Source organism: Netta rufina, assembly GCF_964035555.1.
Source record: "Netta rufina genome assembly, chromosome: 1".
Lineage (NCBI taxonomy): Eukaryota > Metazoa > Chordata > Aves > Anseriformes > Anatidae > Netta > Netta rufina.
In genome coordinates this window covers 170,929,326-170,943,357 of record NC_140123.1, presented here as the reverse complement: position 1 = coordinate 170,943,357, position 14,032 = coordinate 170,929,326, and the positions used below count along the sequence as shown (strand labels likewise).

Here is a 14,032-nt window from a genome sequence, read left to right as displayed (position 1 = left end):
AGTATTTCATAAGTGATCTGGGACTTAATGTGAATAAATCTGTTCCTCAGAAATGTATTTATCTTCACCTTGTGAAAGTCTTCAATCTTACCATGTGCCTCAAATCCACGTCTAAAGATCTGTTGGGCTGTTTTATAAATCATGGTAGAGATGACAGGGAAACTTTTTTTTTGCAATAATACACTAGTGAATCAAGAGATAGAGCAAGCTGTACCCTAGGTGTTTCCTTAGGTGTTCATTTTGAAGTCGGTGCATTTGCCCCTTCTTCCATCATAGACATATTCCAGAATTGTTATAGACATCTCTTTGAACTTCACTGCATATCTGTTTACTACACTATGTTGAATTTTGCTACATAGGTACAGTACTTTGCCTGTTTCTTCGTTTAGCCTCCAGTCTGATTTCCGGTATACATTTTAATGTATGTTACTGTGATAGCAATTATTTTGTACTTCACGGATTTCTATAGTTATTTTTTCCGTTCAACATAGATGGAGCTTTTTATCTGTAAAAACTTTTTTAGCTTATGATGACTTAGAAACGTTTTTGAGAAAAAGCACAATTCCTCTTTATTTTCATGTACTGCACTGCTCTGGGCACATTTGTACTAGTAAGAGGTTACACTTAATAGGTAGCAGGTTAGTTTTGCACAAAAGCTGGTGTTCTGCTCTGGCTGAAGTAATCTTTGCAAGCACCTGAAATCCTTGTGGGCTTTTGTTTTGAAGGTTACTAGAAATTGGAGCTGGTAGAGCTTGGTTTTATTAGTGTTTACGCTAAAATACAAATTTCTTTTTTGGTTACTCTTGCATCACTTAGCTGACTTCTTAAATTACAGTATCTTTTTTGGAGGTCAAAAACAACCTTGCGGAAATGTTGGTCCTGTGCACCTAGGGTTTCTGCAAATAATCTCACCATTCTTGATCATTGGATTAAAAGGATGTGCTGAATAAACCTAGCTATTAACAATCAGCACATAATTTCCTCAACCCCGCACCTTTTCAGGTCCAGGTCCATGACTAGGCCACCCCAGATCACCTTCTCCAGTGTGGTGTGGTGCCCCAGTGTACAATATGCTGGTGACATTTCACCCTCCCTTGATCTGCTGGAGCCAACCTACCTGAGTAAGGTAAGTCCATCTATTTTTCAATGTTGCTTAGTTCTGTAAAGTTTTTATTGTATACCCTACATATAATTTTTAATCAAGGGCAAAAAACTTTACAAAACCATGTGCTATTGAAAAAAGGACTTGTCCTTAAGCTATAGGCAGCTCAGAGATAGATGCAGTGTCACCAGCATATTTAGAAAAACATTCCCAAGAAAAACTGGACAATTGTAGGTGTTGGTGACTTGGATAATGTGTGTATGTCTTCTTATTAGAGCATTTCTAGTTACTTGTGGAGGTTAAGGTTAGATTCAGAGCCCACATTTTCTAACTTCTAGTTGATAACCGTATGTTTGTTTTTTTTTATTATTTTTTTGCTTTGAACTTAGTTCTTACGTAAGTCGTCTATGCTATATCTTCAGGCAGTGAACTTTCTCGTGGTTAGTGCTTGCCTTTCACATGCAGTATCTTCTGGGTGACAATAGGTGTTTTTTGGTGGATTATGGAAGAACAGTGGTGTTCATATATGTTGGGTATACTTCCAAGATTCTGTTTTTAAAGGTCAGCAATAAGAAGCACTGCTGCCTAAAACTTAGACTTGAAATGTAATGTCTTGAATCTGTCAGACTTCAGCAAAGTAGGGACTGAAAATGGAGAGGCATTAGCCTCAGCTTGGTGCATCATTACATCTTGAGATTTATAATCTTACATTTAAACTCTTCCATTGACTCATCTCCAGATCTTCAAAGTAAAACTTCCTTCAAGCCTTGAAAGTTTTTTCACTAGGTTATGCACTTTGTTGGGCCTTCTCATGGCACGGAACTACCTTATTTGAATCTGAAGGGTACTGTATTCCTTTTCTTACGATGCAATCTTCTGTTGTGACTCCCAAAGGGAGAACTTGGGAACTTTAGAAAGAAGATAATATTATCTGAGCTTCTAAAATGAATATTTGATGGGACTGTTTAGCTTTGAAGGAGTTACTCAGCTGTTATTTTTAATTTCCATTTTTCTTGCATCTTTTATGTCTTCTGCTGCATTTTGTGTTTTTCTCAAGTTTCTCAACATGTGTGTAGAGTATCTAGGGTTACGCAAGCTCTATCCTCGTAGAGGGCTACTTGACAGTTGTTACTGAAACAAATGCAATGACACATCCATCTAAGCATCTCCCTTTCTCTTAGACAAGTGGACAGTAGACTGCCCCAGAAGTGGAAGAAATGAAAATTTATTAGGTATTTAAAACTGGGTAACCTGCAGCTCCAAAAATTTGCTCCGGATGTTAAGGATATCTGTCTTTTCACAGAGACACAATGCCAACACTTTCTTTTCAACTGCATAGTATTTAAAATACCTTCCATTCCTTCCATTTACTATGGCCCAAACATAAGTGAATGCATTCTCTCTTTAAATCTAGAAGTTATAAATATTAAAAATAAAATAGTGGGTATGATCCACTTCTGTCAGTGTGGTAGAATACTAGGGAGACTTATTTGCTTGAAGGTTTTTCATATGTGGATGAAAGTATTATTTAGAGTAATACCTTTCTGTTTTTAATGTATCAAATGGTTAGCTAGATGTATTTATTGACTTCCATAATACCTATTAAATTTGTTTATCTTATAGCATTTCATCTAGATAGAAGAAATTCGCCGCCAAACAGCTTGACACCATGCCTAAAGATTCGCAATATGTTCGACCCAATTGTGTAAGTTTAAAAAAAACTCTCTATTTTTGTATTCAATTGCAAGTGTCTACTTTTGTTCTCTGAGAGGGGTTTGGAAGAAGAGTAAACATGCATACCTTGAAAGAAGTGTAAGTATGTAGTGTATTTGAATGAGTAACAAACTGCTTCAGGTGCCAAGAGTTAAGGTAGAATAAATAATTGTAGCCTTTTAAAACTTCACCTTCTGTCGTGTTATATTCTCATGGGCTGTGGACTAGATCATGTTAGGAGTTGAGGTCTGACATTTAGGGCACTGACACATTGGTTATGCCAGCTACACCTCTGTGGTCTTTGAAATCTGGTTTGTCCAGGGCAGGGACTCCAGAAACCTCTGAAGTAATTTATTCCCTGATATGATTACATAATGGAGAAAAGAGGATGCTGCCTTACAGAGTAAAAAATAACGTGCTAATTGAGACTGAGGAATATGAGAAGCTGAATGCAAAGCAAAAGCTGTTGATAAGAATAGGGAATAATAGGAAGTAGGGAAAAAAAGCAGCAGAGACACAAGTGATTGCTAACTTCAGATATATATCTTCTGGTCTGTTTCTCTTCTGTTTCTAGATATGCTTAATTATTTTAGTTTCTTGCCATATTAATTGAAAAGCTGCTAGTTAATTTAGTTGAGGACCTTGTTATCCCTACTCTAAAAACTGTTTTCAGTGGCTTTAAGACCTTATGACTATTATGGGCAGAAACCCCAACTGTTGCTTCTTTCATAGCTTCCAGCTTGCAGTAGGGTGAATAAGACTGAACTTTTAGGTGTTTTGAGGCAAATTGATAGCTCCTTCAGTAGAAAAAAGGGAGGAAAAAAAAAAAAGATTTAATGAGAGTTTTGGGTGACATCAATTGTCCTTGCTACAAAGGAGACTGTGAGCTATATTGATTGGTCTGAGTAGTGCTGAAATCCAGTCCTGAAGCTTCACTGTAATATTTATGGGAATAGTGCATTGGTTTTATTGTTTCCAAATGTTAGCTGTTCAAAATGTATCCCGTTAATGGAACTGGTAACTAGGATGTTTCTTTCTTCAAAATAGCACCTCCTTATAGGCTATGCCTTTGCTGTAGACTTCAGTGTTGCTTGACATAGATTGGGTCAGTATTAGAAAGTACATCTAAGCTAAATTTTATAAACTAGTTGTTCTAGTTCTGTAATCCAGTTGTGGCCCTCAGGCCGCAGCATCTGACTTAAAATGTTGAGTAGTTTTGGTGTATGTTCTAGGCATTTACTATGCCAGGCACAAACCTGTGTTCTAAAACAGTCTAGGCATCATTTGGATAAACCATTTTTGTTTTTCTGCATCTGTCCACCAAATCGGTGACAAGAGTTGGTCACAAAACGTGGTTAGCGTTCCTGCGAGAACCGCATTGCCAGCTGATGGAACATACGTGTGCAGGACCAAGGAAGGGCAAGTCCTGCCTTTTGGGGGGCTTGTTTCATTACGGGAAATTCCAAGTTGGTTTCAACTGTTAATGTTTCGTCTGCAAGTTCTGTAAAACACACACACAAAAAACAGACTAGACTAAGAATACACTTCTGTTTAATTTCCAAACAGGAAATGAGCACTTGGGAGTAATTCAGTGACTTGCAGTATTTGGGGGAAAAAAATGTCTGGTTTATACCAAACCAGCAGAAGAGCTGATTGCCTACCCTACTCTTCTTGTGTTAGCTGGCTTTCTGCTGATAACAACATGCTTCTCAAGAAAATCTGACCCCTTGGACATGAGTCCTGAGCTGGGAGGGAGGGAATGCACCCAGGGCAAAATTTCTAGGCTTTTTCAACTTTGACTTTAGTTCCCTAACATCCTGAGCACAGCATGAAAATTTAGAAAATACCGCTGCTCAAACTGTTATGGAACTGGAAGGAATTGGTATATTCCCTTCACAGAATCAATTCAGAATACAGAATCACAGAATATCCCAAGTTGGAAGGGACCCACGAGGATCATCAAGTCCACAAGTTCCCAGTTTAGGTTGGAAAAGGCCTCTGAGATGATCAAGTCCAACTGTTAACCTAGCACTTCCAAATCTACAGCTGTACCATGTCCTTAAGCACCGCATCTACGTGTTTTTTAAATACCTCCAGGGATAGTGAGTCAACCACTTCCCTAGACAGCCTGCTTGAATACATCACAACCCTTTCAGTGAAGAAATCTTCCTTAATATCCAACTGAAACATCCCCTGGCACAACTTGAGGCCATCTCCTCTTGTCCTGTCGCTTGTTGTTTGGGAGAAGAGACCGATCCCCATCTCACTACCCCCTCCTGTGGGTAATTGTAGAGAGCAATAAGGTCTCCCCTGAGCCTCCTTTTCTCTAGGCTGAATAAACCCAGTTCCCTCAACTGCTTTTCATAGGATTTATTCTCTAGACCCTTTGCCAGCTCTGTGGTCCTTCTTTGGACACACTCCAGTGCTTTGTTTCAGGTGAGGGGCCCAAACCTGAACACAGCATTTGAGGTGCAGCCTCACCAGAACTAAGTACAGGGGGACAATCGCTTACCTAGTCCTGCTAGCCACACTATTCCTGACATGAGCCATTCATTTTGAGCTGTCTAGCACAAAGAAAATATCCTACTTAGACTGAAAGACCAAATATATCTTCTAATTTTTACAGGGTTTTAAGCTGTAGGTGTTTTCCACTGGTAAGTCTCCCTGCCACTGGAACCTTCATTTGCATCTTTTACACACTTGTGTCCATGTCCCACTTTGTTTATATGCAATCTTCCTGAGTAAGTGGCATTGATTCTCTAACCAGTCAACATCAAATACCAGAAGCAAATCTGACATTCGGTGTTACCAAAGTCCATCAAGTGTTCTTAGACTGTCTTGACACAAGTAGATGCAGATAAATAAGTTTATGGCTGCTTGTAGTTTCAGACAAGAAGGTGATGGCAGGCAGGTAGAAGGGGAGGACAAACCCCTAAAATATGGATTGCTTGTTTGATTCTTAGGACTGAATTTTTTAAAGCACACTATGAGACCCAATTTACCAAATATTCAATAGCTGAAGTACTAAGTAGGCCCCAAAGGCAAGAAGCTGATGTCAACTTTTAAAGAAACCACTCAGCTGGCAAGGATGAGATTGTTGGGAATGTGGGGAAGGAGGATGTTTACTCTCTGTGGACTAAACATGAGTAGACTTTACGTTGGTCTTCAGCTAAACAATTTGGTCCACGGGGGAAAAAAAAAAATCATTGAAAGTGACAGAAGTTACCTTTCAAGAAAAAAACTTTGATTCTGTAGCAAGCTGCAGTGGAATGAAGCCTGAAAAATCCAAGCATACTTACTGGCTGTGTGTAGCTCTAAGTAGTTTCTTTAATCAAGAGCAGTATAAAATGTTTTCTTTTAGAGGAGAAAAATGAAAACAAGTCACGTAACTAAAACTTGTGTGGCTGTTGACAGAGTATATGCTCTGTAGCTGCCCATAAATTTGATATTCGTGTGTAAGGAGTTGTACTTGCATGCAAGTACTTGTATGCACAATTTTATCCTTAAGGGTTTTGAACTTTAGTATCATATGCTTCACACCCGAAGGAAACTTTCTGGTTTTTCCAATGTCAGATTGAATTCCTATGTCATGTGATTGAGTAATTTTAGGCACTGAATGGAGAATGCTCAAAACCTCAGTTTTTATTCTAAATTTGTTGTAAGGAGGTACCTCTTAAAATGTAGCTTTGCACTTTATCCAAGTTCTTGATCTCAGCTCTATGTTATAGATCAAACATGTACAGAGTAGCCTAGTGTTAGAGGAAAAGATCTGTAGAGCACAATAATGGATGCTAAGGACCTGGCATGATGCTGTATGCACTTTGAAGAGTTAGACTTTGGACCACTCTACTCTAGTCCTGTGGACTGAATGCTTGTTAGCAGCTGTGGTACATTAAATTCCCTTTTGATGACATCACAGAGTTAAAACCAAAAATAATTTTAGTTGGCCTACTCTGAGGTGATTCAGTAATGCAAACCAAAGCATGGGGCATGAGGATGAGGAAGAGATTTGCTTCAGGAGCTCACCTGGTCAGGCTTGGAATTCTAACATAAACTCACCCAAATTTGGCACTTCTTTGAACCATTTTAATACTACAACATTGATCATTTGTTTTGTTAGCATATGGAAATGTACTTCAAATTAACTGTTGTATTGCAGCTTTTAGGTGTGGTTTTGTCGGGTTTCATGGGAAGCACAAAATAAAGTATATGTGAGAAAATATTTTTTATGAAAACTATTGGATCATAATCTGTATACTTCAGACTAGCGTTCTTTCATGTTGCTAGAGTTACTAGCACATCTATTTCTATGTCATGTTTTGCAAGTTTTTAATAGATGTTGTGCTTGATTAAACCTTTCATTGTTTGCTTAGGGAAATAGGTGATCACTGGCATCTAGCAATTCAAGAAGCAATCTTGGAGAAATGCAGTGATAACGATGGAATTGTTCATATTGCTGTGGACAAAAATTCACGTGAGGTGAGTGTCTTTCCAGAGACACCTTAATACTGTTTCTCCTTGTCAGCTGGACTTTAACAAAAACTCTCTTTCTTAATGCAGGGTTGTGTATATGTCAAGTGTCTATCTCCAGAGTATGCTGGAAAGGCTTTTAAGGCATTACATGGCTCTTGGTTTGATGGTAAGAAATCGGGGTTTATGACAAAACTTATAGAAATGGCAGAGGATGGGTGTGTGTTTTATATGTCCTTTTAAATGTGTTTTATATGTGAAGTATTTTTAAAGTGTAAGAACACACTGAAAACACTTAAGTGTTTTATATCTGAAGTATTGAGCTGTAACAAAAAAAAAAGTCTTTTTAGTAGTCATTATCACCTGGTAAGCTAATTTCCGTGTAATGAAAATGTTTGGGTTTATTTGCTATATCCTGAAGCAAAATTAATAATCCTAAACTAGAAGATGTTTTTTCTATTTGCCTTATAGGAAAGCTGGTAACAGTAAAATACCTGCGGCTAGATCGATATCATCATCGTTTTCCCCAGGCTCTTACCTGCAACACTCCACTAAAGCCATCAAACAAACACATGAACTCTATGTCACATCTCCGTCTTCGGACAGGCACAACTAATTCTCAGGGAAGCTCCTGAGAAGACTTTCTACAACTGCTAGGACTGTTACTTGCAACAGGAATTTTCCTGTTTGGCTGCCGTCTTCCTTTTTTAGTGCTTTTTGTATGTAATACTTTAATGAATTAAATAAAAGTTTGAACGTTCCAGAAATCTTGTTTCCAAAGGGACTTAGCAATGAGGCAGTAATACTGAGCTGACAGGAAAAAAAAAAATTGCTTCAGGAAGTTTTCTGGGGCTATAGTAAACCAGTGCATTTAAGTTTTGCATGAGGAATACCGAATTCATTAAACATTTTCAGATGTGGTGACTGTATTTTTGCACCAAGACGTGTTTTTGATAATACAAAAGCATGGAGAAAAGACTTCCTGTATTTCCATAGTTTCCTGTGAAATAATCTTGTGGGTATTTTGTAACAAACAACCTACAGTTCCTGATGGTGAATAAGTTTAATTTTTTTTTTTTCTCAGTCAATATTAGTTTTTTTTTTTTTTCTTGCCGTAAAATAATAATTATCTGCAGCTAGGGTATGGGGAAAGTTAATTTGGCATTAGTGGTTGCATTGTAAGTGTGAGGGAAAACATACTGAATGAGGATGTACTAGGTTTTGTATATAAATGTAAATGCTGGTGGTGGCAAAACTGGTTGTGTTCTGTGAGGATGTCTGCATTGAAGCAGTGAATAAGCTTCCTATTTTATTCAAAACCTAATGTTTTATATGGTTTTGGCTATACCATGACAAGAGGCCAAATACCTTAAAGTGTTAGATACAAGTTAAATATCTTTTATAGGTTTTATATTAAAATATCTTATGATTTTGTGTGAGAGGTCTGATACCAATTGTATTGAATTCAAATTTGTGAGCAATAAAGAAGCAATTGGCAGATACTGGAAAAATATTTTGTGAAAAGCTGTATTTATTATGACAATTGCCAGGGCTGTGACAAAATACCATTTGGGATTAAGTGACTTTCCCAATATGCTGTAACTTGTTGTACTGAACCAGTTACCTGACAAACTGTTAAAAGGTACATACTTCCTTGCAACAATTTTGGTTGATACAAACTTCGAAGTACAGCTGACAGTAAATTTTGTGATACCAAACTCTAAATTTACTAATGTTTACCCCGAACTCCAAAATTGTTGCTGAGAAGTTTAGTTGCAAATCTAAGATTATTGGCTTTACTGATCCCAACTTCCACAGTGATTTTTATCGAAGTATCCAGCTGAATATCCCGTAGGGGTTGAGACTGGAAGCACACCAGTCCAGAAAATGTTATCGTTAACTCACTTTACTTTGTAGATATGATGGATTTGCAGCATGGACTTGCACAAATAATGCACGTTTTTCTTATGGTTAAGTAAACATGATGCACACTATTCTGCAACAGAAAATCCTATTGTGCCTTACCTTTGTGCTTTTGTGGGCACCATGTTTATTATTGGAGTTTGTTAACCGAAAAATTTTAAATCCTCAGTTTTATGTCTCAGATGCTAATGAATGAGTATATATAATATATAATCAGCCATGCAGAATTCTACTTACCGAGGACAAGTACATATTTTTGATGGGTAAGTGGATTGTGCCAGGTCTGGTAGATTTTGATGAGTTTTACTATATACATATATGTATATGTATAATATACATGTATATGTATTATATATATGTATATAAACTAATTTTGTTGTATTTGATGTGCATCATAGTGATTTGTTAACCTGACCTTAGTGACCCCATCTTGTGACCTGTTGCAAGAGTGAATGTAAAAATAGTTGTGGCATTTTAAAAGGTCGCATCTTGATACAAATGCATCCATCTTGCTTCTAAAATATATTTCTTGTAAACACTGTACATTATTATTGTAATATGTACTATTATGCAGCTTATTTTACCGTAAACTGTTAAGTTGACCAATATCCCTTCCTGCAAGACAGATGGGAATGTGTATAATACCCGAACATTTGAGGAAAAAAATCAGATGTTTGTTGTAATTTGTCACCCTGTCCTGTAAAAAAAAAAAAAAAAAAAAAAAAAAAAACGGAAAAGCAAACCAAACTCAAATTAAAGGTTTATTAGGGGTTTTTACACGTGTCTCTCCTCCTAGCTCCTCGGGTGCCTTTTCTCTGTGGATACTCGGTTGCAGCCTGCAGGGAGTTGCCTCAACTTCTGAGGGGGGTCGGGGCTGGGAGGGGGGTGGTGGTGGTGGTGGTGGGGGAGCTTTGCTGAAGGCTGGCAGCTGAGGCTGAGGGAGTTGTGGGGCTGGCGTAGAAATGGGAAAATGTCACAGAATCGGTGAAGCCCTTCGCTTTCTGCCGAGCCCGCTGGGGGGGGGGGCTCGGGGCGCTCTGCTCATATTTGGCGTTGGCCGCCGGTGCCCAGGAATTTCCCGTCAGGCCTGCCTGGGCGCCGGGCCCGTCCCCGCCATCCCGGGAAGGGGGGGGACGACACCGGGGGGGAACCGGGGCCGTCGCTCCCTCGGGCCCGGCCTCTCCTCTCCTCTCCTCCTCTCCTCTCCTCGCCTCCCCTCATGCGCGCTGCGCCGCCGCCGCTGCTCCCCGCGCTCCTCCTGGCGCTGGCGGCCGCCGCAGGAGCCGCAGGTAGGAAGGAGCCGGCCCCTGCGGCGAGGGGAGGGCGAGCCGGGGGGGAGAGGAGAGGAGAAAGAGGAGAGGAAAAGGGGGGAGCCGGGGCCGCACCTGCGGGGGGTGGGGTGGGGGGGGACCTCGGCACGGCCCCGGCACCGCCTCGCGGGGCCTCCGAGGCCGCCCCGAGCAGGCCGGGTCCCCGCAGGGTCCCCCCCCCCCCCTCCGGTGCCGGGGTGAGGGGGGGGCGGGCGGCGGGTCCCTTCCCCGCGGTGCCCGGCTCGGGGAGTTGGGTTTTGGCGGCCTGAAGGGGAGTTGAGGCGTCGTGTGCGCCTCCAGAGCCCGCTCAGCGGTTTCTGGATGCATTATTTCCACCCCAAAGGGCTCGCTGCGCGCGTCCGAGCTGCGGCTGGGGTCCCGCCGGCCCCTTTCTTTCCCCGCCGGCCCCTTTTCGGGTTAATCCAGCGGGTTTTGGGTCTCCTTTCTGCCCCAGGGCAGCCGCCAGGCTGAGTTCAGCTCCGTGTGGCTGTGACAGACCTGCGGCAAACGCCGGCTCCTCTGGGGTCCCCGTAAGGGCTGCCCCAAGGCACCCTGACCCCAAAGGGCTGCCGAAAACACAGCCTAACGAGGGGTGTTCATGGGCAGTGCCAGGTGTTTGCTGCTCCCCAGCGATAAATACCGGCTATTCATAAGAGATTTGAGCTTATATATATCTAGGGGAGCGCAGAGCTTTGTGTACGCGTCAGGCTTGGAGCTCTTTCCCTCCCAAGCTTCCCGCTGTGGCCACCAGCTCGGTCCCAAAGCCGCGACGTGCAGCGGGCAGACACCTCGCCCGCCTGGCACGGCCTGCTTGGGGCGAGCAGACCCTACAAGGAAAACCCGGCTCTGCTCCCACCAGGGCACAGCGCCGGGTATTTCCAGCCCAGGGGCTGATGCTTCGCCTCTCGTCCTGCCCGTGCCCTCGCCGAGCTGCCACGAGCGCTCGCGGTTCTGCTTGCTGACGATTCCCAACTGCATGCCTCCGCCGTTCGTCACGGCCCCTGGGCTGCCAAATTTGGTTGGTAACGGTGCCCTTTAAAGCCTGGGTCTGGAAGCAGTTTCCATGTGGCTCGTCATCCTCGTCAGACGTTTGCTCATAGTTGCGAAAAGAATCGCCCGCGTTGCTGTAGGCACGGCTTAATTCAGAGCAGCATCCCTTAGCCACCTTTTTAAATATACGTAGGGAATTAAGTAAAGCGAATAGTTTAACCAGCGTTGCTAGATAATCCTATAATTCCTGTAAGGAGATTTTACTTTTTGGACGAAGTTCTGCAGTGATTTCTCAAAACCACCGGGGCTGGTGGAGCTCAGCCATCTATAGCTCAGTCCCAGACTGCGGTTGGTTGGTCATTTTCCTGTCTGACGTTGCTTGGATCTTTACAATACACATTACAGAAGACCTATTAGGAGAAAAAAAAGAATTCTATTTTTCCCCCCGAAAAAACACAATCTTTAAAAATAGTGCCGTTGTAATGTTTCTATATTTGGTATCAAAGCCATATAAAGCAGTTGATCCTTGACGAAAATAAAATCTTTTGACTCAATGACCTTGTTTATTTTTCCAAGGGGTGCTGTTTATATGCTCCCTCAGGGATTTGGTTAATATGGATTTTGCTCTTGCAAGTACCATAAGATTTCCTCACAGCTGTGTGATAAGGGAAACTTGCGCACGAGGAAGATACTTGGTACGTTGCCCTGATATTTAGGAAGGTATGAAGAGGATTTTGTTTGCCTGCTTGCATTTAGTCAGCTTTAAAGATGATACTTTCTTCTGTATCATTTAAAGCCCAGCCTATTTATTTAAAGCCCAACCTGAGACATGCTAGAAAGTTAAAATTCCCTTTAAATAAATGGTTAAAGGTTTCTTTGTTATGTTCTTGGGTGTATTTGAAAGGATGGGGGAATAGGAGGGAGAGAAGAGATCTTGCTGTTAAGGATTTAATCTTCTCAGCCAGAAGGTCAAGAAGTCTGCCTGTCTGCATCTGGCTGGCACTGCTACAAGGCAGCGATGCAGTAAAGCCATCCAATTTTCAGATAGCTCCGGTGAGTTGCATAATTCAAGTGCGTCCTCATTACAGATCAACACTCAGGCAACGTGCAACATTTGTGTCAGCCCTACATAGGGAATATGACCTTTTTTTTGTTTTTGTTTTTCCCTTTGTATTCTTTTTCTAGTTTCATTAACAGCTCTAGTTTTGGCAGCCCCCAAGGCACAAACTTCCTTGCACCGTGCAGGGTTTAGCTGATGGCAACTTGGGGTAAACTGTCCGCCTTACTGTAGCTCGGTCTAGCCCTGAATTGGTTGCGGGTTCCTTCAGCCAAAAGACCCCCAGGAAAATGGAACCTCACATTCCTGGTGCATTGAGAGCAGTGTGTATAGAATGAATGTAGGATAAAGCAGGGTAGGGATTTTAGCTGCCCCCGAGTCACTCTGGAGCTGGTATGCTTGTTTTGGAACAGACCCCAGGACTACGGGGAAATCGGTGGTTTCTTGCTCTGGAGTACTCGTGTCCATACATGGACTTATTCAGAGGCAACTTTCCGCGTGTAAGCAGAGATCTTGAAAACCTAAGGACAAAACCAGAAAAACTTACAGCCTTTGGGGCCTTCATTTTTGTCTCATAGAGCATGAAGCGGCTACTGGTTAACCTCCCTCGCTCCTGTCGCTTCTGTGAGGCTGCGTTGTTATCTTTCCAGATACTTCATTCACCTCAGAAGGATGTTGGGTTCTCTGTAAGCTATTACAGCAGCACAAAACTAAGCATTTAAGTCCTCCTCTGTGGAAATGTGTGGGTATATAACTAACTAGCAGTGTTCTAGAAGTAATTTCCAATTTGGCACTTAAGAAAGGGATGGGAGCGTGTGTTATATCATCAGCTTCTACCAGAAGATGAAGAATGGCGTTTGGGCTTTAAAGGGGATTTTTGTGTCCTTTACCTGTGAGGATGGTGATCCTTCTGTTTTGTCTGAAAGCAGGCCACGGGAGCTCTTTGGGAGCTCCATTCATCAGGAGGCGATTGGAAATTATAATTTATCTCCTTAGCTCCAGCCTTCTGGTTCTCATTTAACAGCCTCAGTTCCAATAGCATTATCTGAAAGCCACACAATCCAGCAACTGTTCCGGGGAATAAAGAGGCTTTTCTCAGTAAGGACTTTAAGACCTGAGGAGTTGAAACAATACCAGCCCAAAACAGGCAAGAGCAGCGCTTAAACTTATAAGGTGCTAACACAGTTTTGCTGTCTTCACGCACTTAAATTTGAGCTCAGCATTGTTTTGTAACATGATTAATAGCACAAGTGCTTCTTTATTTACAGGGAGCGGTGGAAATGATCTTTCCAGTAAGTTTTGTGTTTAAACATCATTCAGCATTTGAGTGTTGCACGGACAAAACGTGAAGACAGGACTGCTGCCGAGCTCCCCCGCTCACGCTTTCCTTTCAGTAGCATCCAAATGCTGGGATTAAGGATTTCTTTGAAATGTAGGTAGCAATTTAGCAAAACATACATAGTGTGC

General features: G+C 41.7%; 2 protein-coding genes across 2 annotated transcripts in view; both read left to right on the top strand.

Moving 5' to 3' along the window:
- Positions 1–9,886, top strand: part of LEMD3 (LEM domain containing 3) — a 48,058-nt gene extending 38,172 nt beyond the window's left edge. Inside the window, exons 10-13 of the mRNA XM_084301693.1 lie at positions 2,726–2,807; positions 7,189–7,294; positions 7,376–7,454; positions 7,757–9,886. Of these exons, the coding sequence (XP_084157819.1) occupies positions 2,726–2,807; positions 7,189–7,294; positions 7,376–7,454; positions 7,757–7,920 (431 nt within the window). The 3' untranslated portion in view covers positions 7,921–9,886. The remainder of the gene's footprint in view (positions 1–2,725; positions 2,808–7,188; positions 7,295–7,375; positions 7,455–7,756) is intronic.
- A 468-nt stretch (positions 9,887–10,354) lies between these two features.
- The window catches only part of MSRB3 (methionine sulfoxide reductase B3), an 85,698-nt gene continuing 82,020 nt past the window's right edge, over positions 10,355–14,032 (top strand). The window contains exon 1 of the mRNA XM_084302047.1: positions 10,355–10,497. The gene's annotated coding sequence lies outside the window, so the exon portion shown is untranslated. The remainder of the gene's footprint in view (positions 10,498–14,032) is intronic.